The 25,194-nt window shown below is 46.8% G+C and overlaps 1 protein-coding gene across 9 annotated transcripts in view; it reads right to left on the reverse strand.

Moving 5' to 3' along the window:
• Nucleotides 1-25,194, reverse strand: part of LOC140719359 (beta-1,4-mannosyl-glycoprotein 4-beta-N-acetylglucosaminyltransferase-like) — a 105,815-nt gene that overhangs the window by 46,738 nt on the left and 33,883 nt on the right. The window contains exons 1-2 of one of the 9 annotated variants that reach the window (XR_012096899.1): nt 22,235-23,141; nt 19,031-19,392 (exon numbers count right to left, since the gene is read on the reverse strand). The exons of 2 other annotated variants lie outside the window; for them this stretch is intronic. Coding sequence is in view for 2 of the 7 variants with exons in the window: in XM_073033946.1 (XP_072890047.1) it covers nt 8,518-8,648 (131 nt within the window). In the remaining 5 variants the exon portion in view is untranslated. Of the gene's footprint in view, nt 1-8,517; nt 8,948-11,945; nt 12,057-16,739; nt 17,026-19,030; nt 19,393-20,603; nt 20,742-22,234; nt 23,142-25,194 lie in introns of those variants that run through there. 6 more of the 9 variants (XM_073033950.1, XM_073033947.1, XM_073033949.1 and 3 more) reach the window with 6 other exon arrangements.

Genomic DNA, 25,194 nt, shown 5'->3' on the forward strand with positions numbered 1-25,194 from the left:
TTGACCTGCACTGGGACCGTAGCCCTCCATACCCCTACCATCCACACTTCTCAAACATTGAAATTGAGCTCGCATGCACCACTTACGCTGGCAGCTCGTTCCACACTCTCACCACCCTCTGACTGAAGAAGTTTTCCTCATGTTCCCCATAAACATTTCACCTTTCACCCTTAACCCATGACCTCTAGTTGCAGTCCCACCCAGCCTTAGTGGAAAAAGCCTACTTGCAGTTACCTTATCCATGACCTTAACTCTGTATACCTCTAACAATTCTCCTCTCAACCTTCTACATCCCAAGGAATAAAGTCCTAACCTCTTCAATCTTTCCTTATAACTCAGGTCCTCCAGACCCAGCAACATCCTTGTAAATTTTCTCTGTACTCTTTCAACCTTACTTACATCTTTTCCTGTAGGTTGGTGACTAAAACTGCACACAATACTCCAAATTAGGCCTCACCAACAGCTTATACAACTTCAACATAACATCGCATCTCCTGCACTTTGCTCTATGAAGGCCAATGTGCCAAAAGCTTTCTATACAACCCTATCTACCTGTGGCAGTACTTTGAAAGAATTATGGACCTGTATTCCCAGATCCCTTTGTTCTACCACACCGTTCACTGCCCAAGACCTACCCTGCTTGGTCCTGCCGAAGTGCAGAACCTCATAGTTGTCGGTATTAAATTTCATCTTGCATTTTTCAGCCCATTTTTCCAGTTGGTTCAGATCCCACTGCAAGCTTTGATAGTCTTCCTCGCTGTCCACTGCACCCCCCCCCCCCCCCCCATCTTGGCGTCATCCACAAATTTGCTGATCCAGTTAAGCATCCAGATCGCTGATGTAGACAATAAACCACAAAGGACCCAGCACCGATCCCTGCAGCATCCCACTAGTCACAGGCCTCCAGTCAGAGAGGCAACAACCATCTACTACCACTCTCTGGCTTCTCCCATAAAACCAACATCTAATTTGATTTACTACCTCATCCTGAATGCCGAGCGACTGAACCTTCTTGACCAAACTCCCATGCGGGACCATGTCAAAAGCCTTGCTGAAGTCCACGTAGTCAACATCCAACGCCTTACCTTCGTCCACTTTCCAGGCAACTTCCTTGAAAAACTCTAAGGTTGGCTAGGCATGATGTGCCACGCACAAAGCCATGCTGACTATCCTTAATCAGTCCATGTCTATCCAATCACTTATACATCTAGCTCCTTAGTATAGCTTCCAATAACTCTCTCACTATTGATGTCAGGCTCGCCAGCCTATAATTTCTTGGTTTATTTTTAGAGCCTTTCTTAAACATTTGACCAACATTGGCTATACTCTGGTACCTCACCTGTTGCTAAGGATGATTTAACTATCTCTGCTGGGGCCCTGGCAATTTGTGCACTTGCCTCCAGCAGGGTCCGAGTGAATATCTTGTCAGGCCCTGGAGATTTATCCACCCAAATTTGCCTCAGGACAGCAAACAACACCTCCTCTGTTATCTGTATAGCGGCCATGAAGTTGATGCAGATTTGCCTCATTTCTGAAGACCCCGTGTCCGTCTCCAGAGGTGCAAACATTTCAGATCGCCCATATTTCTTCTGGCTCCACACATGGGATTATTATTCTGATTTTCCAGAGGACCATTTTTGTCTCTTACAACCCTTTTTCTCTTAACACATCTGTAGGATTTCTTAGGTTTCTCCTTCACCGTGTCTGCTTGGGCAATCTCATGCAGACTTAAATTCTGATTTCTTAAATTTTCTCTTGCATGTCTTAAACTCCATAAGCACCTCATTTGTTCCTACCTTCCTACAAACCTCCCTTTTTTCCTTAACCTGGGCCTTAATCTATCTTGAAAATCAAGGTTCCCTACACCTGCTATCTTTACCTTTTATTCTGACAGGTACATACAGGCTTTGAACTCTCAAAATTTCACCATTGAAGGCTTGCCACTTACCGAATACACCTTTTGCCAGAAAACAGCCTGACCCAATCCACACTTGCCAGATCCTTTCTGATACCTGTCAAAATTGGCCTTTCTCCAATTCAGAACCTCAACCCACAGGCCAGACCTAACTTCTTGCATACTTACTTTGAATCTAATAACACTGTGGTCACGAGATGCGAAGTGTTCTGCTCTCCAAACTTTTATCATCTGCCCTATCTCATTCCCCCTAATAACTTAGGTTTCTTGCAATTGTCTGTGATCTCTCTACAAAATTGTTCCTGTAAATTCCATTAACGTGGCCATATCTTTCTAATTACACGGTTTCAACCATAAAACCTCACTAGACGAGTTCTCTAGTCTGCCCTGACTGAGCACTGCCATGACATTTTCCCTGACTAGTCACACCAGTGTTGCCCCCCACCCCCGCAACCAAGTCTCACTAATGGCTATAATATCAAAATACCAGGTGTTGATCCATGCCCTGAACTGTTAGGGTTAATGTTAGGGTTAATTCGAGACTGCCATTACAGGTCAGGAATGGCTCACGTAATATTAGGAGGCCAGAATGCGAGGGAGGGGGGAGCAAAACTGGGGATTCCGCTACACCGAAACTACCAGTGTCACGCGATTCAGTAAACAAAAGAAACAGGTAACTCATGAGTGTATGGCGTCGGGCCAATAAGATGGACACAAGTGCCCGATGTTACCTAATATGTAGCGGGGGGTTGTGCTGGGGGGAAAAGGGATATAAATAAGAGCAGATTGTAAGGGGAAGTCGGAACGCGCCTTCTCCAGCGACTCCGTGGATTCGCTGTGCCAGTTACGGATTCTGCAATAAACCCAAGTTTTGTAATATTCCGGTGTTGGTTGTCTCTCTTCCTAAACGAACACAGGGCAGAATTTCAACATTTGGTGACCCCGACGTGGGGAGGGAGAGACAACACAGGCTGGCGGGTCCGACAGCAGACAACTTGCGGCCGCAAGCTCGACTAAGGTCAGGAAGTGCCTGTTATATCGAAGACTTCCACTAGATAGTTAAATCACTGAGTTAGATCTTGTCTGCTGACGGATCCTCACCAACCCCAAATTACCCTGGGAGAGATCATTCCCGGTGCAGAATTGTGACTGGTAAGTACTAACTCTTATCTGTTTTTAGGAAGATCCTCCGCCCGTGGAAAAGTCTTCTGAGTGAGGGTACCCGCCGCCCACGATGGGCATAAAAGTCTCAGGAGTGAGGAGAAAAGTGTCGCGGTACACCGTAGTACACAGGGATACTGACGGCGCCTACCTTAAGAGGAGAAATCTCCCACGCGAAGGTCAGGTTTTGAAAGGCGACCGTCCCACATTTGATCCTCTCTGTGTACTAGGGAGCCATGGAGCACTTCAATTTCGAGTTACCAAAACTCAGACATTTGTGTGTTGAGTAACAGAGTATATGAGAGTTTTTAGAAATATGGTAAAATTGATAACTGTGCGAGTTCAATAATCTAACAGTGAGCAGCCGCAGGGGTCGGACACCATCAAGGTAGGAGTGGAAATGTTCCTCCGAGGCCCGGGGAAGCTCACCTGGAACGAAAAACGGTGGCATGGTCTATACCCTGTCACCGAGGTCTCCAACAGGGCATTAAAAGGTAAGAAGGGAGGGGGACAATAACTGGCATCATTTTCTCGCTGCTCCAGATCCGCAAAAGGAAGCCAAATTAATCTAATTGAAACGATTGACGAAGAGGGCACGGGGAAGGAAACGGGCAAGGATGAGTGGCTGGATGTTGGGGTGGATAAGTATCACCGCTCTCCTGGGACGTCTCGTTCAGGGAGCGCCGGACCCCTGTGGGGCCAGAGTGATATTAGACGCCGACCCAAAGAGGGATAAAGTTTTTCAATTTGACCTTTGTGATGTGATTGACTGCTGGGGAGGTTCAGAGGCCGGATGGAAAGGATACGAAGTCTACATGTGTCCCTTTGCGGCACTCGGACTAGGGTATCCACCCATCTTTCCCAATAAACGAACGGCGGGAGGGCAGTGGTGTGCCTCCTGGGATGATGTTTGGTGGGGAACAGGGCGGACCAGACGGAAAGCTGACTAAGAGCCTGATAGAACTCCGGGCGTTGGCCAACGAGCTGAAAGAGCAATCTGGGGTAAACAACCCAGTGGTAGATTGGCTGAATAAGACCTTTGGTAAGTGGGGAGCGTTTCTGGGACAGTCGGCTCCAAGTCTGTCTATTTCAATTGCTATCTTTATTATGTGTGGTTGTTGTTGCGGGACTATAGATCGAGCCTTGACCGGAAAGGATGGACCTCCACCGGCGTACCAGGCACCCTTGTTCCCGGTGGAAGGGGAGGACACGGCCCTCCCGGAAAGCGGACGCGCTATGGGAGGACACGGACTGAAATGGACCATGGCAAGGGGGGGATTGTGAATTTGTTCTTGAATAAGTTTTCTGAAATGTTGCATGCTACTTGTAAAAATTGCGGATGTTTAGGGAACCCCTACCCATATTTTGTGACCCTAGGTCGGACAAATCAGGATAAGCAAATAGGGAGGACACGCCAAAGAGTGCCGGGGGACGCTCACCTCCCTGCCTGATCCTGGCAGCCGCGGAAAAGATTGTAAGGGATGTGGCCTCTGGGAGGCCAAGGGAGGGAGTGTTAGGGTTAATGTTAGGGTTAATTCGAGACTGCCATTACAGGTCAGGAGTGGCTCACGTAATATTAGGAGGCCGGAATGCGAGGGAGGGGGGAGCGAAACTGGGGATTCCGCTACACCGAAACTACCAGTGTCACGCGATTCAGTAAACAAAAGAAACAGGTAACTCGTGAGTGTATGGCGTCGGGCCAATAAGATGGACACAAGTGCCCGATATTACCTAATATGTAGCGGGGGGTTGTGCTGGGGGGAAAAGGGATATAAATAAGAGCAGATTGTAAGGGGAAGTCGGAACGCGCCTTCTCCAGCGACTCCGTGGATTCGCTGTGCCAGTTACGGATTCTGCAATAAACCCAAGTTTTGTAATATTCCGGTGTTGGTTGTCTCTCTTCCTAAACGAACACAGGGCAGAATTTCAAGCCCAACAGAACTCATCTGCCTTCTTTACGATACTTCTTGCATTGACATATATGTAGCTCAGGACACTAGTCACACCATGCTCAACCTTTTGATTCCTGACTTTGTCTGAGGTCATTACAACATCTGCCTCCACAACCTCTCCACTAACCGTTCTGGCACTTTGGTTCCTGTCCTCCTGCAACTCTAGTTTAAACCCCATCGTGGAGCATTAACAAAACTTCCCAGTAGAACATTAGTCCACCTCCAGCTCAGGTGCAAACAGTCTCTTCTGTACAGGTCCCAGCTCCTCTGGAAGAAAGCCCAATGATCCAAAACTCTGAAGCCCTTCCTCCTACACCAACTCCTTAGCCATGAGCTCAACTGCATAATCTTCCTAATTCTAGCCTCACCAGCACGTGGCACGGGTAGCATTTCTGAGGGCACACCAGTACCATTCATTAATAACTTGCATCAGAATGGATACATTATTGGCAACCCGTCCCTGTTTGCCTAAAGGTGATACTTGCACATGCAAGAGGTTATTCAGGACCAGCCATGCTTGTGATAAATACGTCACTTAAACTTTTACTTATTGGAGGAAACCCGACATTAATGACCCCAATTTACAAATCGGAACTACATTTTGAAATTACAATGGCAAGTCCTTCCAAAGGCATCCCATCCAGATTTGTATGGTAGCCTAATCTATCACAAAGTCCAGCCTCCCCTCCGGTGACTCTGCTTACACCTCCATCTGCTTTGGGAAAGCAGCCAGTGCACACAAGGCCCCCCTCTCACCTCGCCGCTCTTTCAAACTCTTCTCCCTCCTGCCGTCTGGGAAGAGGCACCGTAGCATTCGGGCTCCCACGACCAGACGATGTAACAGTTTCTTCCCCCAAGCTACCAGACCCCTCAATACCCAGAGCCTGGACTGACACCTTACTGCCCTATTATCCTGTTTATTATTTATTGTAATGCCTGCACTGTTTTGTGCACTTTATGCAGTCCTGGGTAGGTCTGTAGTCTAGTGTAGTTTTTTTCCCCCGTGTTTTTTTAAATGTAGTTCAGTCTAGTTTTTGTACTGTGTCATGTAACACCATGGTCCTGAAAAAACATTGTTTCATTTTTACTGTGTACTGTACCAGCAGTTATGGTTGAAATGACAATAAAAGTGACTTGACTTCCCTCGCCTTCCATCTGGCAGAAGGTACAAAAGTTAGAGAACTTGCACCTCCAGGCTCAAGGCTTCTATCCTGCTGCTATCAGACTCTTGAACGGATCTTTTACACGATAAAGGCAAACTCTTGGTCTCTCCACCTTGTCACAGCTCTTTACATGTCCACCTGCACTGTACTTTGCAACTCTAACACATTATTTGTCCCCTTCGCATTACCTTGATCTACTTGCATATGGAATGGGTTCAAATACAACCTTCTCACAGTCTTCAGAAAGGACAAAGTGAGGGAATACACACAAGTCCTCAAGAGGGATCAGAAATAGAGAGAGTGAGCAATTTCAAGTTCCTGAGTGTCAATATCTCTGAGGCCCTAGCCTAATCACAACAGTTTTAAGTTCCTCGGCATAAACATCACTGAAGATCTCACATGGTCTGTACATACCAGCTGTGTGGTGAAAAAGGCACAACAGCGTCTCTTTCACCTCAGACAGTTAAAGAAGTTTGGTATGGGCCTCAAAATCCTAAGAACTTTCTACAGGGGCACGATTGAGAGCATCCTGACTGGCTGCATCACTGCCTGGTATGGGAACTATACTTCCCTCAATCGCAGGACTCTGCAGAGAGAGGTGCAGACAGCCCAGCTCATCTGTAGATGTGAACTTCCCACTATTCAGGACATTTACAAAGACAGGTGTGTAAAAAAGGCCTGAAGGATCACTGGGGACCCAAGTCACCCCAACCACTAACTGTTCCAGCTGCTACCATCCAGGAAACGGTACCACAGCATAAAAGCCAGGACCAACAGGCTCCGGGACAGCTTCTTCCACCAGGCCATCAGACTGATTAATTCATGCTGACTCAACTGTATTTCTACGTTATACCGACTGTCCTGTTGTACATACTATTTATTATAAATTACTTTAAATTGCACATTTAGACAAAGATATAACAAATATTTTTACCCCTCATATGTATGAAGGATGTAAGTAATTCAATTCAATAGCAATCACAAGGAAATCTGCAGATGCTGGAAATTCAAACAACACACACAAAATGCTGGTGGAACACAGCAGGCCAGGCAGCGTCTATAGGAAGAAGCACTGTTGACGTTTCGGGCTGAGACCCTTCGTCAGGACTAACTATATCAATACAGCTATAAAGGAGGAAAGACAGCAGCTATATTTCATTAGCAGTTTGAGGAGATTAGGTACGTCACCTAAAGAACTCTCAAATTTCTATAGATATACTTTGGAGAAAATGGTTGTTGTGGTCGTCTAGAGTGGTAGTGCAGTGGGTACTGCTTGTCACTCTCACTTTCAGCTTCCCCTGCTGGCTAGCAGTCTTGCGAAAAGGAGAGTTAAATGCGTGCAAGTCTCTCCCTGCCAGTACATAGCATCTCCAACAGCAAGCCTCACGTTCTGCCTCCTCGCTGGTGACACACTGAAACTGGACTCCTTTTGGACTCAGGCCGAACTACAGAGGGCGGGGAGGAGGTCTAGCCTCTGCACACATAGCACGCAGGCCCACCAGTGTGTGGATACGCCCTGGTGCTCGTGATCCAGATCCCCCGCTATGGGTAAATAGCCCCACTGCCTGGTGGGCAGCCTCAGGAGAGGCGAAGGCTATGGGAGCAAACACAGACAGCAAATCTGGAGTGGAGTCCCTAAGGCAGCTGGACGTCATTGAACATCCTTCCAGCGGCTCCTTCAGCCAAGCCAAACAAATCGCTTCATTTGTTTCTTTCCTTTGGACTACACTGGTGAGACCGAGAGGGGGATCTTGGCAACTGGGCGTCTCAGGATCCACCCAGGCTCGTGATACTCATCATCACCCATTGTCCTTCGAGACAGATAGATGCCAACCAACTGTGGAGAGCATTCTAACTGGCTGCATCACCGGCTGCTATGGGGGGGGGGGGGGGGGGTGCGCTACTGCACAGGATCGAAGCAAGCTGCAGAGTTGTAAAATTAGTCAGCTCCATCATGGGCACTAGCCTCTGTAGTAGCCATGACATCTTCAAGGAGCTGTGCCTCAAAAAGGTCCCACCACCCAGGACATGCCCTCTTCTCATTGTTACCATCAGGAAGGAGGAACAGAAGCCTGAAGGCTCACACTCAATGATTCAGGGACAGCTTCCGCCATCAGGTTTCTGAATGGACATTGAACCCATGAACACTACCTCACACATATTTTATTTATATGTATGTATGTTTGGGACAGTTTGGAACTGGAAAGATGAATGAAAATGGCTAGTGCCTCCTTGAACTCCAACATGACTTCTGTATCACTAACACCTTCTTCAACACCAAGCTTCAGCACAGAGAGACATCCAAAGTTGAAACACTGGCACTAACCTGATCTCATACTCACAAGACGCAGCAGTCTTTAGACTGTGACGGTGACCTGCAGTTGCCAGAGAGCAGATTACGACACCGACCATTCCCTTGAGTGCAGCAAGGTATAACTTCAGCCAAGACTTCTTCATTCCGGAAGGGAGGGGAGGCTACGCATTGACACCAGCAATACTCGTGACCCTGTAAAGATCGCCGAGTTTGTGCAAGGCCTGGAGGAAGCTCTGCCTGTCTCTCCCGACACCAATGTCAGCACGAGATGGGAAAACCTGCGGGACACCATCTACAACACTGCGATAGCCACCGGAAAAAAGAAAGACAGTCAAGTCTGGTTCGAGGCCAACTCTGAAGTGCTGTTGCATCTGACTGAGGAGAAGAGAAAAGCACTGGTAGCGTACAAGTCCTCTCTCAGTGAGACAAACCTGCAAGTGCCCCGACAAACCTGGAACAAAGTTCAACAGGCTGCCAGGCACTGTGCCAATGCTTACTGGCTGCTGACACTAGCAACATCAGAAGAACGTATGACAGAATCAAGCAAGCCATTGGTCCATTAGTGGGGAGACTGCCACACAGAAGTCATTAACAGGAGAGGTCAAGGACAGAACACAACAGATGGAGCGCTGGGTAGAACATTACTTGGAGCTGTATGCCAGAGAGACTGTTGTTACAGAAAAAGCTCCGAACACCATTGAACCTCTGCCCACCATGATCGAACTTGATGTAGACTCCACACCGAGGGAACTCGGCGAGGCACTGGAAGCACTTTTTACTGGGAAAGCACCAGGAAAAGATGGCATCCCTTCCCAAATGTGCCAAGGGCACCCTCATCCCAAAGCTGCATCAATTCCTCTGCCAGTGTTGGAAAGAAGGCAGCATACCCTAGTACATGAGGGATGCAAACATCGCCACTGTCTACACGAACAAGGGCGGCAGGACCGACTGTAACAACTGTCGCGGCATCTCTCTTCGGTTGCCCTCCAATCCTATTCAGTATCATCAGGTCGTTTCATGATCAACCGCTCCACATCAGAGTCCTTTAACATCCTCAGCTGGGTAAAACAGGGTGTGCCTTTGCTACGATGCTGTTCAGCACCTTCTCTGTGGTACTGATCAAGTCCATCTTTGGGAAGGCCACTGAGGGCCTTTGTCTCCGTTCAAGATCAGAAGGAAACCTCCTCAGACCATCAAGACTCAGAGCGAGGACCAAAGTGCAGCTGCGCTCCTCAGAGACTTCCTCTTTGCCGATGACGAAGCTGTCACAACTCGCTCACAGCAGCAGCTACAAGACCTCGTGACCCACTTTGCAGAAGTTTGCAGAGAGTTCGTCCTGAAGAAGACACAGGCGATGGGGCGAGTTGTTGACAACAAGCCATCGATTAACACTGTCGACTATGAGCTGGAGGTCGTCCACAAGTTCACACACCTGGGCTCCACGACCTCGGATAACCAGTCACTCAACAAGCGCCTCGGAAAAGCAGCCACAACCTTCTCAAGGTTGATCAAGAGCATCTGGGCCAACAACAGACTCACCATGAACACCAAAGTCCAGGTGTACGCAGTCTGTGTGCTCAGCACTTTGCTCTACTCCAGCGAAACTTGGACCCTGCGCACAAAACAAGAGCAGAGACTCAACGCTTTCCATATGCGCTGCCTCAGACACAGACCTGGCCTCACCTGGGAAGACAAGGTTACCAACAACACAGTGCTTGAGAGAGCAGGCACCACCTCCATGTTCACCATCCTCAGGGGTGTATAGGCAGGCCAGGCCACATCTTGCACATGGCAAATGGGCGCATACCGAAGGACATTCTCTCTGGGGAGACGGACTCTGGAAAGAGGCCAAGGGGAAGACCCCAGCTGCACTACTAGAACACCTGCAAGTGCGAACTCAAGGCCCTGTATATTAGCACCAACACGTGGCAGTCACTCGCCTCAGCCAGGTGTACCTGGAGGCAGGAGGTGAAAAAGGGTCTCTGGAGGTATAAGACCACTCTGATGCAGCAGGCAAAGCTCCGTGTCCAAGCTGCCTCACGGTTCTGCTGTACACAGTGTGGCAAGCACTGTCACAGCAGACGCTGCTTCATCCCAGTCCATCCCATTTTATTGCACTGCTGCTGCAAAGTTAACAAATTCCACGGATATTAAACCCGATTGTGATTCTTGTCCGATGACAATAATAAGCCAAGGGCCATTATTAAGCAAGTAACAGCTGCCCGGTCACCAAGGTGGGTCGTGCCGGAGACAGCTCTCCCTCTCCTATGGACTGTTACATCTAGCCAATGTTAGCAACGCCGATTAACCAGTCTGTTGTTTTCTGAACCTTCCTTTGTACAACTGTCCCTTCCTACTGCTCAACCCTGTGAAAGGCGGAGTGCCCCTCACCTGTGAAACTGTGGAATCGCTTACAGCTCCCACTCGGGCCTCCTACCCCCAGAACGCACACAACCCGAGCGGATGCAAGCCCCTGACGCTGGCGGAATTACACTCAGTCAGACCGTCCACCTTCCAGAGGTTAACCTGTAAACCCGCGTTCTGATCTAACGGGTCATCGAGCGGTCCCAGTACACCCGCAAACAACGGCTAACTAACTAGCTTCAGCACAGGAAGCTTTCATTTTCACGCAAAACAAGATGGTCATTGTTCCTTTACTGCCTCCAATGACTATAGGCTTCCCAATCGAAGTCAGAGGCTTGAAACGCACAATGCCTTCTTTCACCAGATCTCTCTCACCATCCTTGAGTTACATCTCTCGCTGCTCTTCCGATTCATTCAGTGCGAGCAGGCACCCCGGGGGGGAAAGTCGACCCCACACACGAGCGCAGTGTGCGCGCACAGCACGGAGAGAGATTCCCACCACACGGGGCCAGGAGGGATGTCACCGAGCGCCGGGTAAGCAGCAGAGGGCAGAGATGCCAGCCAAGAATCTTGCGTGGAGGAAAGACTTTTTCCCCCCAGAGCATCAGTAGAATTCAAGCAGAAGCCCCAACATTTACTGTAGAATGAGAATTAAGAATTATAGGGGGGGGGGGGGGAACCGCCAGAAATAAATATTTATCAAGAAGAAAACCTGACAAGATGTAAACTATAGAGCGTCAGGCTGGTGGAGTAATATATCAATTCCCTCTGGACTAGTTACAGATCTTGCTAACCTTACTGAAAACTGGACTTTTAAATCTCGACACTATCATCCTCAATCCAGTTCAGTATTTACAGCCCCCCCCCCCCCCCAGTCCATCCTGCCCACCTCGCCTGTCCCCGCTTTCCTTCAGCCGCCCGCAGTTGTCACGGCTTGGTTCGCGTCGCGCTTCACTCAGGAGTCTCCACAATCAGCCGCAGGCCCGCCACGGAAAGATCCTACTAAACAGAGCCTCCAGCAGGGGTTGAAACCGTACCTCTGTTCCAACCCCAAACGTTATTCACAACTTGCTTACCGTTTCCGTTTGAGTGAGTTATGAGCCGCTCTCCACCATAGGCACAAGTTTAACCGCTCAGCTGTGGACGTCCCCTGTCCAAACACAGAATCAGTCTCTACAAAGCCCTGCCACACCCACAGAAGCTGCATAATTCTCTCCATTTTTTTTGTTTTCCTGCATAGTTGGCAGCTGTCACGAATCTGTCTCCAATATGCGAATCCGTCCTTCCTCGCCATCCCCAGTGGTTTAACCCCGGCATTCCAGCCTTTCTGGTGTCCTATCCACCCCTCCACGGTGTATCGAGGAGAATTACATTCGCTGCAGGTCATGTTTTATGGGAGTTGCGAAGTCCAACGCGTTAGACTAATACAACTGTGTGCGGTTTTTTTTGGTCGTTGGCCTCCCCTCTGTGAAAGGGGACACCTCAGTCCCGTTATTAGGGGTGGGGGGGGGGGGAAGAGAGCCTGTGGTTCGTCAAATTGTCGGGTGAACCATTAGTTTTTTTGTTGTACTGCTGATCATGGTCTTGGGGGTTTTGCCTGGGGGAGGTGGAGGGTGCTGATGCTTTTTCTCGCTGAAATAACTGGGGGAGGGGTTGAGTCCTTGCTCTGTTGCATGGGAGGGGCAGTAGAGAGGGTATTGGGGTTCTAACATGTTTACTGTCATGCTTTGGGGTACTCTTCTGTTTTGAGGATGCCTGTGAAGAACAAGGATTTAAGGCGGTATATTGTATACATCCTCTGATATTAAATGAAACTATTGAACTATACAGTGTTTTTCCTGCTTGCTTATGCAGTTTGAATTTATTTCCCTTCCGTCTGCAGCGGCACGAAGGTGTAAGCTACCTTTAAAAGGGCAGTCCAGTTTCAGGGGATTGAATGTGGAAAAGAGACTATGAAGAATCTTGGTTTATTGACCCAACATCCACTTTTTCCTCATCGGGGAATGCAAAGCTCTGAAGTGAACAAAAATCCCATGTTTTCCAAAGTTCACAGTAAATTTATTATCAAAGTATGTATGTGTCAGTAAAAGCTACCCGGACCTTTACTTTCTTGCAGATATTCACGGTAGAACAAAGTACAATGGGATAACACAAAGGTTGACAACTGGGCAAATCCATAAAAAGGTAATAAACAAACAAACAAATACAAGAATACTGAGACCATGAGTTGTAGAGTCCTTGAAAGTGAGGCATAGGCTGGGTTCATTGTGGAGAGTGAGGAGGCTGTTCCTGAACCTGGCGGTGTGGGACCTGAGGCTCTTTCCTATACCTCCTTCCCAACGGTAGGAGTGAGAAGAGAGCATAGCACGGATGGCGAGGGTCCCTGATTATGGATGCTTTCTCGTGGCAGTGCTCTTTGTAGATGTGCTCAATAGTAGGGAGGGCTTTTCCTGCAACGAACTGGACTGCATCCATCGCTTCTTGAAGGCTTTTCCATTTTGGGGGAATTGGTGTTGCAACCACTCTCTACTGTGCATCTATAGAAGTTCATTGAAGATTTAGATGTCAAATCTGCACGAACTTCTAAAAAGTCGAGGTGCGGCTGTGCTTTCTTTGAAACGGCACTTACATGCTGGTTCCAGAAAGACCCACTTATTTGATAACACCCAGAAATTAGAAGTTACTCACCCACTCCACCTCTGATCGCCCAATGAGCACTGGCTTAGGGAGCCCGCAATTTCCTCCTCCTGCACTCACTGATCAGCTCTTAGGTTTTGCTGATGTTGGGGGAGGGATTGTTGTTTTGGCATCACTCAGCCCAGATTTTCAATCCCCCTCCTATATGCCACGTCATCACCGCCTTTGAGTCGGGCAACAACAGTGGTGACACCAGCAAACTTAAAATACAGCATTGGAGCTGTACCTAGCCTCACAGTCGTAAGCGTAAAGCCGGTAGAGCCGGGGTCTAAGCCTTGTGCTGATGGTAATTTTTGAAGAGATGTTGCTACTAATCCGTACTGACTGGGATCCGCAAGTGAGCAAACCAAGGACCCAGATGCACAAGGACGTATCGATGCCTAGGTCTTGGAGCTTACTAATTCATTTTCAGGGAATAATACTGTTCAGTGCTGTGCTGTAGTCAATGATGTGTATCCCAATGCATGCATCTTCACTGACCAGATATCCCAGGGATGGGATAAGAGCCAATTAAATGGTATCTGCTCTTGAGCTGTGACAGGAGGCAAATTGGATTGGATCCAAGTCACTCCTTCATGAGCAACCTCTCGAAGCAATTCATCACAGTGAATGCAACTTCTACTGGATGACAGTCACTGAGACAGGTCATCACACTCTTCTTGGGCACTGGTATGATTGAAGTCTACCTAAAGTGGGTGGGTACCTCGGACTGCCAGACTGACTTATCTTAATTTTATTGGAGAAGACAGAAAAAAGTCAGAGGAGCCCCTGGAACGTCTAGAGATGGTTGTATCACAGCATGGTACAGAAACACCAACGCCCAGGAACAGAAAAGTCCACAGAAAGTGGTGGATACAGCCTAGGCAAAGTCATCCCTACCACTGAGCACATTTAGATGGAACCCTGCCATAAGAGACCAAATCCATCATCAAGGACTCCCCTCCCCACCCTCCCCCCCAATCATCACGCTCTCTTCTTGTTACTACCATCAGCAGGTGGTACAGAAGACTAGGATCGCAACACCACCAGGATCAGGAACGGTTATTACCCTACAACCATCAGGCTCCTGAAGCAGTGAGGAGAACTTCACTCATCTCAACCCACCGACTTACTCTCAAGGCATTGTTGCAGCTCATATTCTCAGCAATATATTTTTTATTTGCACAATTTTTCTTTTGTACATTGGTCGTCCCTCTTTATATATAATTTTTCATAAATTGTATTGCATTTCTTTATTTTTTTTGTAAATGCCTGAAAAGAAAATTGATCTCGGGGTTGTACTGGCAACTTCCAAAAATAAATTTTACTTCAGGAGGGAGAGTGAAAATCTGGCTGAGTGGTGCTGTAACATTGACCCTTCACTCAACATCAGCAGGACCAAGGGGTGATTAGAGTTCAGGAGGGGGAAAACGGAGGTCCATGAGCCAGTCCTCACCAGGAGATCAGAGGTGTAGAGGGTCAGCAAATTTAAATTCCTCAGTGTTAACGTTTCAGAAGATCTGTCCAGAGTCCAGCACGTAAATGCAATTACAAAGAAAACATGGTGCCTCCCCTTTCTGAGAAGTTTGCGAAGATTTGACATGAAACCTAAAACTATGACAAACTTCTGTAGATGTGTGGTGGAGAGTATATTGACTGGCTGCACCACAGCCTGGTATGGAAACACCAATGCCCTTGTACAGGGAAGTCAGTAATAAGTAACGGGCATGGCCCCGTCCATCATGGGTAGAGCCCTCCTCACCGCTGATCACATTGAAACGGAGCTTTGTCACAGGAAGACAGCATCCATTATCAGGGACCCCCACCATCAAGGGGACGCTCTCTTCTCACTGCTACCATCAGGAAGGTGATACAGGAGCCTCAGGACCCACGCTAGGTTCTCGAAAGGTTATTAATACCCCTCAGTTATCAGGCTCTTAAATCAGAGGGGATAACTTCAACCACCTCATTGCTGCGTACAATTCTCTGATATTAAATAGAACTATTGAGCCAATTTCTTAGCCATGTATTTATAAACCAACCCCGCCCCCCATCATTATCCCGTGCTCCAGTGAAAGTCCTAACGTATTTCATCTTTCCCTATAACTCAGGTTCATCAAACACTTTCTGATAATCCATACCACGTAACGTCCATGTTCACTTCAGCAACCTTTTGTGTGTGATTGGATTAGTCAAACACTGTGCCTTTAAACAAGCCCGTGCTGGCTCCTTTAACAAACTCCCAGTGCTTATTTATTCAAAGTACATTGTTTACATTTATATTTACATAATATATTAGTATATTGTAATTTGCCTTTTACTGTGCCGATTGTCTTGTCGATTAATTACTGTTCTGTCTTGCACTGTTTTCTGTATTTTGTAATCCCGTATGGTCTGAAGTTTAATGTAGTTTTGTGTTGTTTCACGTAGCACCATGGACCTGGAGAAGCGTTGTTTTGTTTTTACTGTGTACTGTACAAGAGGTTGTGGTCGAAATGACAATAAAAGCGACTTGACTCGATACAGTTTACAGTTCTGAAATTTTTCCCGCTCCAGCCACCAAACAAACAACCGCCACGGGACAATGTAGAACAAATAGTGCAAACGGCAAAAAGCAAGCGAACAACACGGATATCTAAATCAGGAGGCCGGCCGGCCGGCCGGCAACGTCCAGTTTCGTTCGGCTCAGCGTCGCGCCGCTAGCCCGCTGCAGCCCGCATTGTTTACTGAAGCGCCCCAGACTGCTCGAAGGTAGCAAAGAGAGAGTCCGGGAACAAATGCGACATGGACCCCACCCCCCAAGTCCCCCAAAACGAGTCGGCAGCCTCTCCGGCTCGATTCCTGCAATGTGGATCCCCAAGACTCGGGTAGACATTTTTTTTAAAAAGCTGCACTATAACATAGGTTAAGATAACTCGTTCTGGGCTATACCTGGCACGTCCTTTCACCCCTTTCTGACCAGGATATTTATATGGCAGCAGTTACCCAGGACACAGCCTAGCTGATCATGCGAATTACTTAAACTTTTCAGATATTTTGAAAGGGATAAAGATTAAATATATAATCAAAGCACACAGTGAAATGCATTGTTTGTATCAAATCGAAAAAAAAAAGTATGCTGGGCCACCCACTTCCAGCGCAAACATAGCACAGCCCTAACTCATCAACAGTAAAAGCACACAGAGGAAACCTACCCAGTCACAGGGAGAATGGGCCAACTCCTCACAGACAGCGGCGGGATTTGAACCCGGATTCGCGATCGCCGGCAGTGTATTAGCACATCACGCTGGCCGCCACGTTACCCCCACCCACACCATGGCTGATGTATGATCAACCATGATTAGGGTGATTGGCGGTGCTACTGTCTACACCCGCATTCTCCACTTCCATTGTCTTGGCTACTTGCCCTCCCAAAAATGTTGCACCATAAAACTTTGTACACAAGGCACATATTCAGCATTCCGCCTAATCCAGTCATTTGGTACCACGCCTTTCTTCTTTAATCGGCTCCTCAAGATTGTCATAGCCGGATGTGGCAATAGGGACAAGCTCCCACTACGGATTAAATGTTCCCAATGGCGTGCACCTCCAATAGTCTCTGACAACCAAGTCCAGCTCCTGGCCTTCACGGTGGCTTAGCTACTGAGCCCGGCAGAAGGGCTTACTGGTGCTCCGGGCTGATGGGGCTCGTCACATCCGTGGTTGGCAGCTCATCTAGGTGAAGGAAGACCTAGAGTGGCTCTACCCCCTCGTGAGCAAAGCTTCGGGAGTAAACCCCCCGGAGGGAAAATCCGGAGCTGGGAGTCCCTACGCAGTCCCGTGTTGAGTTGAATGCCCGACTGGCAACTCCAGCAATGCTGCTGGTGCCAAACTGAATCGTTTCCCTGCTATTTGGATGGTGGCAGCTCGGGTTGAGGTGTTCGACGTTGCCAGTGTTTTCCGAGCTTGGCAACGTCTGCAAGCCAACATCAAGTTTCTTTGGACTTAACAGCTGTGTGGAGAGAGGGAGCTGGCCCACAGCAACTCTATATAATGCTTGCACATCAGGGACGCAACATCCACGGTCGACCCTGCACCTCTTTGGTCGTTCAGGGAATTCTGCAGTTGGTTCTCGTACCCCTCTCCCTGGTGGGAATGTACCAATCAGTACTGGACATCCTCTTCTATAACCATGACTGTGCAAGTTCCGTCCAACAAAATCATGCCCAAATATTTCCTCACTTCAGTGAAGTTAGTTCTACTCTCATCCAGAAATTTTATTCTGGGATTTCTCCTGGGACTCTTTGCATTAGTGATGTAAACCTAACAATTCTCCATCAACTTCCCACTGAAACTTGTCCACTTTGTCCTACAACATATCCCTAAAAACAGACCCAACAAAGTCTCTCTATTTTCTTTGGGAACGTAGCTATCTGGGCAATTCCCCTGAAGGCATATTCTTAGAAATCCTCTTATTTTACGTTCTTTAGTCTGTGGTTGATTCGATAAATACTGGGATAACAGAACCCTCTCACTGCCACCACTTTAAAGTTGTACATTTCCAAAAAGTTTATTCCCTCATCATGCAGCAAAGAAGTTCTCTCCATCATTGAAGATGAAGACATTTGCCTTCGATTCCACAATTCCAGTCCCATTTGTAGCTGCACTGATAGCCGATGTCAATGGAGCTACAAAGGCAGGGCAGCGGCTATATTTCATTAGGAGTTTCAGGAGATTTAGTACGTCACCTAAAACACTCTACAAATTTTTACAGACGTACCATGGAGAGCATTTTAACTGGCTGCAGCACATTCTGTATTGGGGAGTGGGGGGTTGTTGGCTACCGCACAGGATCGCAGCAACCTGCAGAGAGTTATAAACTTAGTCAACTCCATCAGGAGCACTAGCTTCTGTAGTATCCAGGACATCTTCAAGGAGCGATGCCTCAAAAAGGTGGCATCCACCATTACCCAGGACATGCCCTCTTCTCATTGCTACCATCAGGAAGAGGTACAGGAACCTGAAGGCACGCACTCAACAATTCAGAAACAGCTTCTTCTCCTCTGCCATCCCATTTCTAAATGGAGACTGAACTCCTGAACACTACCTTACTTTTTTATTCCTACTTTTTGCACTACTTATTTAACTATATTATATATCTATATCTATATATATATACTTGCAGTAATTCAGTTTTTTTCTGTCTATTATCCTGTATTGCATTGTACTGCTGCCACAAAGTTAACAAATATCACAACACATGTCAGTGATATTAAACCCGATTCTGATAACGAGGCAGTTCATTCCTGCATACAAGACATGAACAACACTACACAGAGCTGCTAACATTCAACATAAGTGAACATACAGTTGAAGTCAGAAGTTTACATGCACCTTAGCCAAATACATTTAAACTCAGTTTTTCACAATTCCTGACATTTACTCCTAGAAAACATTCCCTGTCTTGGGGTCAGTTAGGATCACTACTTTATTGCAAGAATGTGAAATGTCAGAATAATAGCAGAGAGAATGATTTATTTCAGCTTTTATTTCTTTCATCACATTCGCAGTGGGTCAGAAGTTTACATACACTTTGTTAGTATTTGGTAGCATTGCCTTTAAATTGTTTAACTTGGGTCAAACGTTTTGGGTGGCCTTCCACAAGCTTCTCACAGTAAGTTGCTGGAATTTTGTTCCATTCCTCCAGACAGAACTGGTGTAACTGAGTCAGGTTTGTAGGCCTGCTTGCTCGCACACGCTTTTTCAGTTCTGCCCACAAATTTTCTATCGGATTGAGGTCAGACAATGATGTCAAGTCTGGTTCATCCTTGGGAGCAATTTCCAAACGCCTGAAGGTACCACGTTCATCTGTACAAACAATAGTACGCAAGTATAAACACCATGGAACCACACAGCCGACACACCGCTCAGGAAGGAGACGCATTCTGTCTCCTGGAGGTGAACGTACTTTGGCACGAAAAGTGCAAATCAATCCCAGAACAACAGCAAAGGACCTTGTGAAGATGCTGGAGGAAACAGGTAGACAAGCATCTATATCCACAGTAAAACCAGTCCTATAATCCACATAACCTGAAAGGCTGTTCAGCAAGGAAGAAGCCACCGCTCCAAAACCGCCATAAAAAAGCCAGACTACAGTTTGCATGTGCACATGGGGACAAAGATCTTACTTTCTGGAGAAATGTCCTCTGGTCTGATGAAACAAAAATTGAACTGTTTGGCCATAATGACTATTGTTATGTTTGGATGAAAAAGAGTGAGGCTTGCAAGCTGAAGAACACCATCCCAATCGTGAAGCAGGGGGGTGGCAGCATCACGTTGTGAGGGTGCTTTGCTGCAGGATGGACTGGTGCACTTCAGAAAATAGATAGCATCATGAGGAAGGAAATTTATGTGGATAAATTGAAGCAACACCTCAAGAAATCAGCCAGGAAGCTTGGTCGTAAATGGGTCTTCCAAATGGACAATGACCCCAAGCATACCTCCAAAGTTGTGGCACAATTGCTTAAGGACAACAGTCAAGGTATTGGAGTGGCCATCACTAAGCCCTGACCGCAACCTGATATATTAAAAAAAAATTGTGGGCAGAACTGAAAAAGCGTGTGCGAGCAAGCAGGCCTACAAACCTGACTCAGTTACACCAGTTCTGTCTGGAGGAATGGAACAAAATTCCAGCAACTTACTGTGAGAAGCTTGTGGAAGGCCACTCAAAACGTTTGACCCAAGTTAAACAATTTAAAGGCAATGCTACCAAATACTAACAAAGTGTATTTAAACTTCTGACCCACTGCAAATGTGATGAAAGAAATAAAAGCTGAAATCATTCTCTACTAGTATTCTGACATTTCACATTCTTAAAATAGTGATCCTAACTGACGCAGGACAGGGAATGTTTTCTAGGATTAAATGTCAGGAATTGTGAAAAACCGAGTTTAAATGCACTTGGCTAAGAGGTATGTAAACTCCCAACTTCAACTGTATCTGAAACACCAGTTACTTATGCCAAACACCCCACCACCCCCACTGTGGCAGAGGTCGTCAGTGGAATATCCCCCACTTACCCGAGTGTCTGCAGTTCCAACCACACAGGAAACATAAACTAAAAATACTCAGGAGGTTTAGCAGTTGGTAGAGCAAGAAACAGGAAATGTTTGGATCAGTGAGCAGATCTGGAAAAATATGCTTGAAGCTGTAGAGAACCGGAAATTCAGTAATGTCATAAAAGTGACAATACTTTAATTTGTGGGAGGATCTTTATCAGCAGGAATGAGGCAAGTAGATCAAGATAACTTCAAACAAATACAAACGTCGAATTACAGACATCCGGCCCCAGCCAGTTTTGACTCTTTGGATTGGAAATCCCCACAAAGGACTGTGAGAATCATAGGCTTCTCCCCACCATCCATCGGGGACATTTATCAGGAACGCTGCATGCACAGGGCCCTTAGTATAATCAAAGATCCCTCCCATTCATCCAGTATCCTCTCTGACCTTCTACCATCAAGCAGGAGACTCCGATGTGGAAAAAAAACTAACAGCCAGAAGGCGAAACAATTTCTTCCCTCAGGCCATTAGGCTTCTGAACTCCCTGCCACATTGTATTCAAAGTGTCACTGGTTAACCTGTTCCGAACCTTACAATATTTAATATTAATGCACTTGTTATTTATGTATGATTCATCTGTAGATTTTATCCTTACCTTCATAAATTATTGTGTTATGTACTTTACCCCTGGTTCAAAGAAACATTGTCTTGTTTCTATATACACTATATGATTATATGTGTTATATACATGTATATAGTAAAATGACAATAAACTTGACTTATTGGTGTTTTCCTCTCGAAAAAATACTGACCTGACAAGTGTTTAATTTCAGATTTTTTTGTGGCAATACTGTGCAAAGCATAAAATTACTACAGTACTGTGCAAACAACTGTGCCCCACTCAGAAGAGTACTTTAACTTTGGAGAACTAGGCTACGTACCGGCATAGGATAAAGTTAAATTACCAGAAGTGGCAAACCTGCAAATGTTTGAAAATTCCTCTTCAAACTGTTTGCATTTTAACATTAGAAGTTGCACCAGACAGGTCCGGACAGGGTAGCTGGCTTTCACCCAGGCATCCTTTATGCAAACAAGCCTAGACAATCACAAGCAAGTCTCAGATTGTACAGAAAGTGCACATGATTTAAAAGCAGAAATGACCGACAGGTGTGCTGGAGAAACATACATTCCAAGTTGCAACAGTGTTGGAAAGGGAACACAAAATGGTGTGTTCGACATCAAGGGATCGTACAGAGCACACCAGCCTTGCAGGACAATCAACTGAACTTTATTGATAACACTCCTCCCATGTGAGAACAGCTCACTGAGCAGCACAGGATTAACCCATTAACTACCACATCTCCCTTTCTTTGGGGGGGGGGGGGGTGGGAGAAAAAAAGCTAGGTCTGTACTACTTGAATATAGAACAGTTCACCTTACCCATAGCATGTAACGTGAGCTCCTTAGATAATCATTAAAAAATTGCCAACATTATAACTGTTTCTCGTTGTTTTAATGGTCTCTCTGTTTTCATCTTTTTCCACTAATTTAAAATAAAAGAACCATCTTGTTTTGTAAAATGTTTTCAACATTAGAACCCTTTTTAAAAAAAACACCAAATCTAATGGAGTAGAATAGGGTAGACTACCTGAACACTCCGGCAAAGTGAGAGGATTACTCTTCTTGTTTAGTCACTTGTTGATGCACCATCAATAACTCTCGGAGACGGGAGGCGAACGATAGGCTTTTATTAGCTGGAAGGAAGTACTGTCAGCAGCAAGAGACCATCACACAACATCCTGGAGACTGAGGGAGGAGCAGTGCCTCCAATCGCCTTTATACAGGGGTCAGTGGGAGGAGCCACAGGAGCAGTCAGCAGAGGGGCGTGTCCAGACAGGTATACGTAGTTCACCACACTTGTCTTAAGCCTTTAGGCTGTGGAGTGCATCTCTGAGAGTCTGATACATGACCATATCTGGTGTAGGTTCCTAGAAGTGTTGAAACAGATGGAGATTCTTGAACAGGTACGTCCGCCCCAGGAAGGTGATCCTCGTCATGAGGATCAGGCCACTATTTCTTCCTCTATCTCTTATGGACTGCGAAGGTTCACAAGCACACGCCTGTTCTGCCTGATTTCACCTGGTGATGTTCTGATTGTGGTGCATGCTGCCAGAGTACTGTTCCCTTGAAACCCAAGCAGCTTCACTACTCCTGAGCGGCGACAAAGGTTCTGCCGTGTCCGAGATCATGCACGCTCTTCGCTTTCTCACGCTGCGTTGTCTCAAACCTCTCACTTTGTCCAAATCCAGTATGCAAGGGTGGAAAAGGGAAGGAAGGCTTGCTCTCAGTCTCCAACCCACTGTCAGCTCTGATGTAGCCATTCAGTAGAGGTGTGGGACAATAAGCCAGCAGCACTTGGTAGGGTCTTTTGCCTTCAGTAGGGCTCTCTTAACAGCTTGGACTGTTCTTTCCACTTGCCCGTTTGGCTGTGGGTACTATGGACTGCTTGTCTGGTGTTTCAACTCTAGTTCCTAGCAAAGTCTTTGAACTCTGAGCAGCTGAATTGTGGACCACTGTCTGACACAAGTGTCTCTGGTATTCCATGGTGAGTGAATACAGCTTTCAGGTGCTGTATAACTGCTGCTGAGGATGTAGAGGACAGCTTGGACCCCTCAACATTCTGTAAGTAGTAATCCTCAGTGAGAAGATACTTGCCTCTTTTCAGCTGGAAAACGTCTGCACCTGCAATTTGCCATGGAAGGGCTGGGAATTCTGCGGGACAAGAGAGGTTCAAGCATGATTTTCGTACACTCTCTGCGTGCTTCACATTGCTTTATATGATCTCCCAGCTGTGTGCTCAGACCAGGGAATTGCTTTGCTCTTAGATGACATTTTGATGCCTTGTTGTCCTTAGAGGAGAGAGAGAGAGAATAGCCCTTAACTCGGCAGTGGAGTTATTGGGGCACCGTCACGACGGTGGTTCCGTGGCGAGCTATTCTTGTTTTTACGAGGCCGAGTTGCTAGCTCGACGCTCAACCCGACTTGGATTAGAACTCGGGAACCTTCACTCCAGAGACCTGCGCTGATATTATTGCACCACCAAGCAGGACGTCCTTAGTGGATCTGATTTTGGCATGCATAGAAGCAGGAATGGTGAGCCTGGAGCTCTTTAGCAGGAAGCATCAAGCAAGGAAGGTCTGTGTTCATAAGCTCCGTTTGGAACAGCTGGCCATCCATGTTCACAGTATTTATTACATGACCTTGCTGTAGATTTGGTTCTTTTTCATCTTAGCGAGAGTTTCATCCAGTTTACTCGGTGATGCAGGAAAGCTTCCATGAGGGCGAAGTCAGCTTCTGCATGGCATGCTCGACGTATGTCTGGTCTGGTGTTGTGAAAGATTTGCCAGGGGCACGTTCACTGTCGCATAAGCCTCATTCTGAATTTTTGCAGACGTGGAGGTAGGTCACCCAAGTGCTTTGAGCTGAGGCGGCTGGCAGCTGGCTTCGTGGCCTGTTTCAATTTCAAGTTGCAGCTGAAACGGTCACAAGCCCACGCGAGAGTGAGCATCTCCTTTTTGATCTGGGCATAGTGCTGCTCAAGAGAAGTCACTGCCTTTGGGCGGAAAATCCTACAAAAGGTAATGGATTCGGCAGGTAAAAACCTCCCAACCATTGAGCACATCTACATTAAACGTTGCCGTAGGAAAGCAGCGTCCATCATCAAAGATCCTCACCACCCAGGCCAGGCTCCTTTCTCACTGCTGCCGTCAGCAGAAGGTACAGGAGCCTCGGGACTCAAGTCAACTTTACTGTCATTTAACTATATACATGTATATAACATGCTGTATATAACCATATAATATATATAGGAACTACAGTCCTGATATCCCGAGAGCGATGCCGTCTGAAGCTATGCTCCTGGTAGGGTCACCCATGGTGGTAAGGTCGAGGGTGAGGTCCCTGACGAAGAACAATCCAACCAAGACCTCAACGGTGGAACAGGCGGATGAAGTTACTTCGAACTCAACGGCTGTGAAGGCGGATGAAGGCTGCAACAAACCCATCAGCTCTAATCGTCGTGGTTTCCATGCCACTGGAATCAGTTGGTTGATTTGTGAAGTATCGTGTGCTTCTTGGAGTGCAACAGCAAGTACGTGTTAAACAAATACACGCACAGGCGTCTTCGCTCTGTGGAAACGGAACGAAGACCTTCATCTCGACCTCGAGAGATAGCCATGACGATAGGAACTAGACAACGTTTCTTCAAACCAGGGTGTAAATCACATAACACAATAATATATGAAGGCAAGGATAAAATCAACAGATGAATCACACATAGATAACAAACTAAAGTGCATTAATATTAAATATTGTACAGTACAGAACAGATTAACCAGTAACACTTCGAATACAACGCAGCAGAGAGTTCAGAAGCCTGATGGCCTGGGGGAAGAAACTGTTTCCCATCCTGACCGTTCTTGTCTTTACGCACCAGAGTCTCCTGCCTGACTGTACACAAGTCAAAGAGGATGCTGGATGGACAGCTGGGATCCTTGATAAAACTAAGGATCCTACGTCATAAGTGCTCCTGGACGTTAGGAAGACCTC

The sequence above is a fragment of the Hemitrygon akajei genome, chromosome 31 (assembly GCF_048418815.1).
Source record: "Hemitrygon akajei chromosome 31, sHemAka1.3, whole genome shotgun sequence".
Lineage (NCBI taxonomy): Eukaryota > Metazoa > Chordata > Chondrichthyes > Myliobatiformes > Dasyatidae > Hemitrygon > Hemitrygon akajei.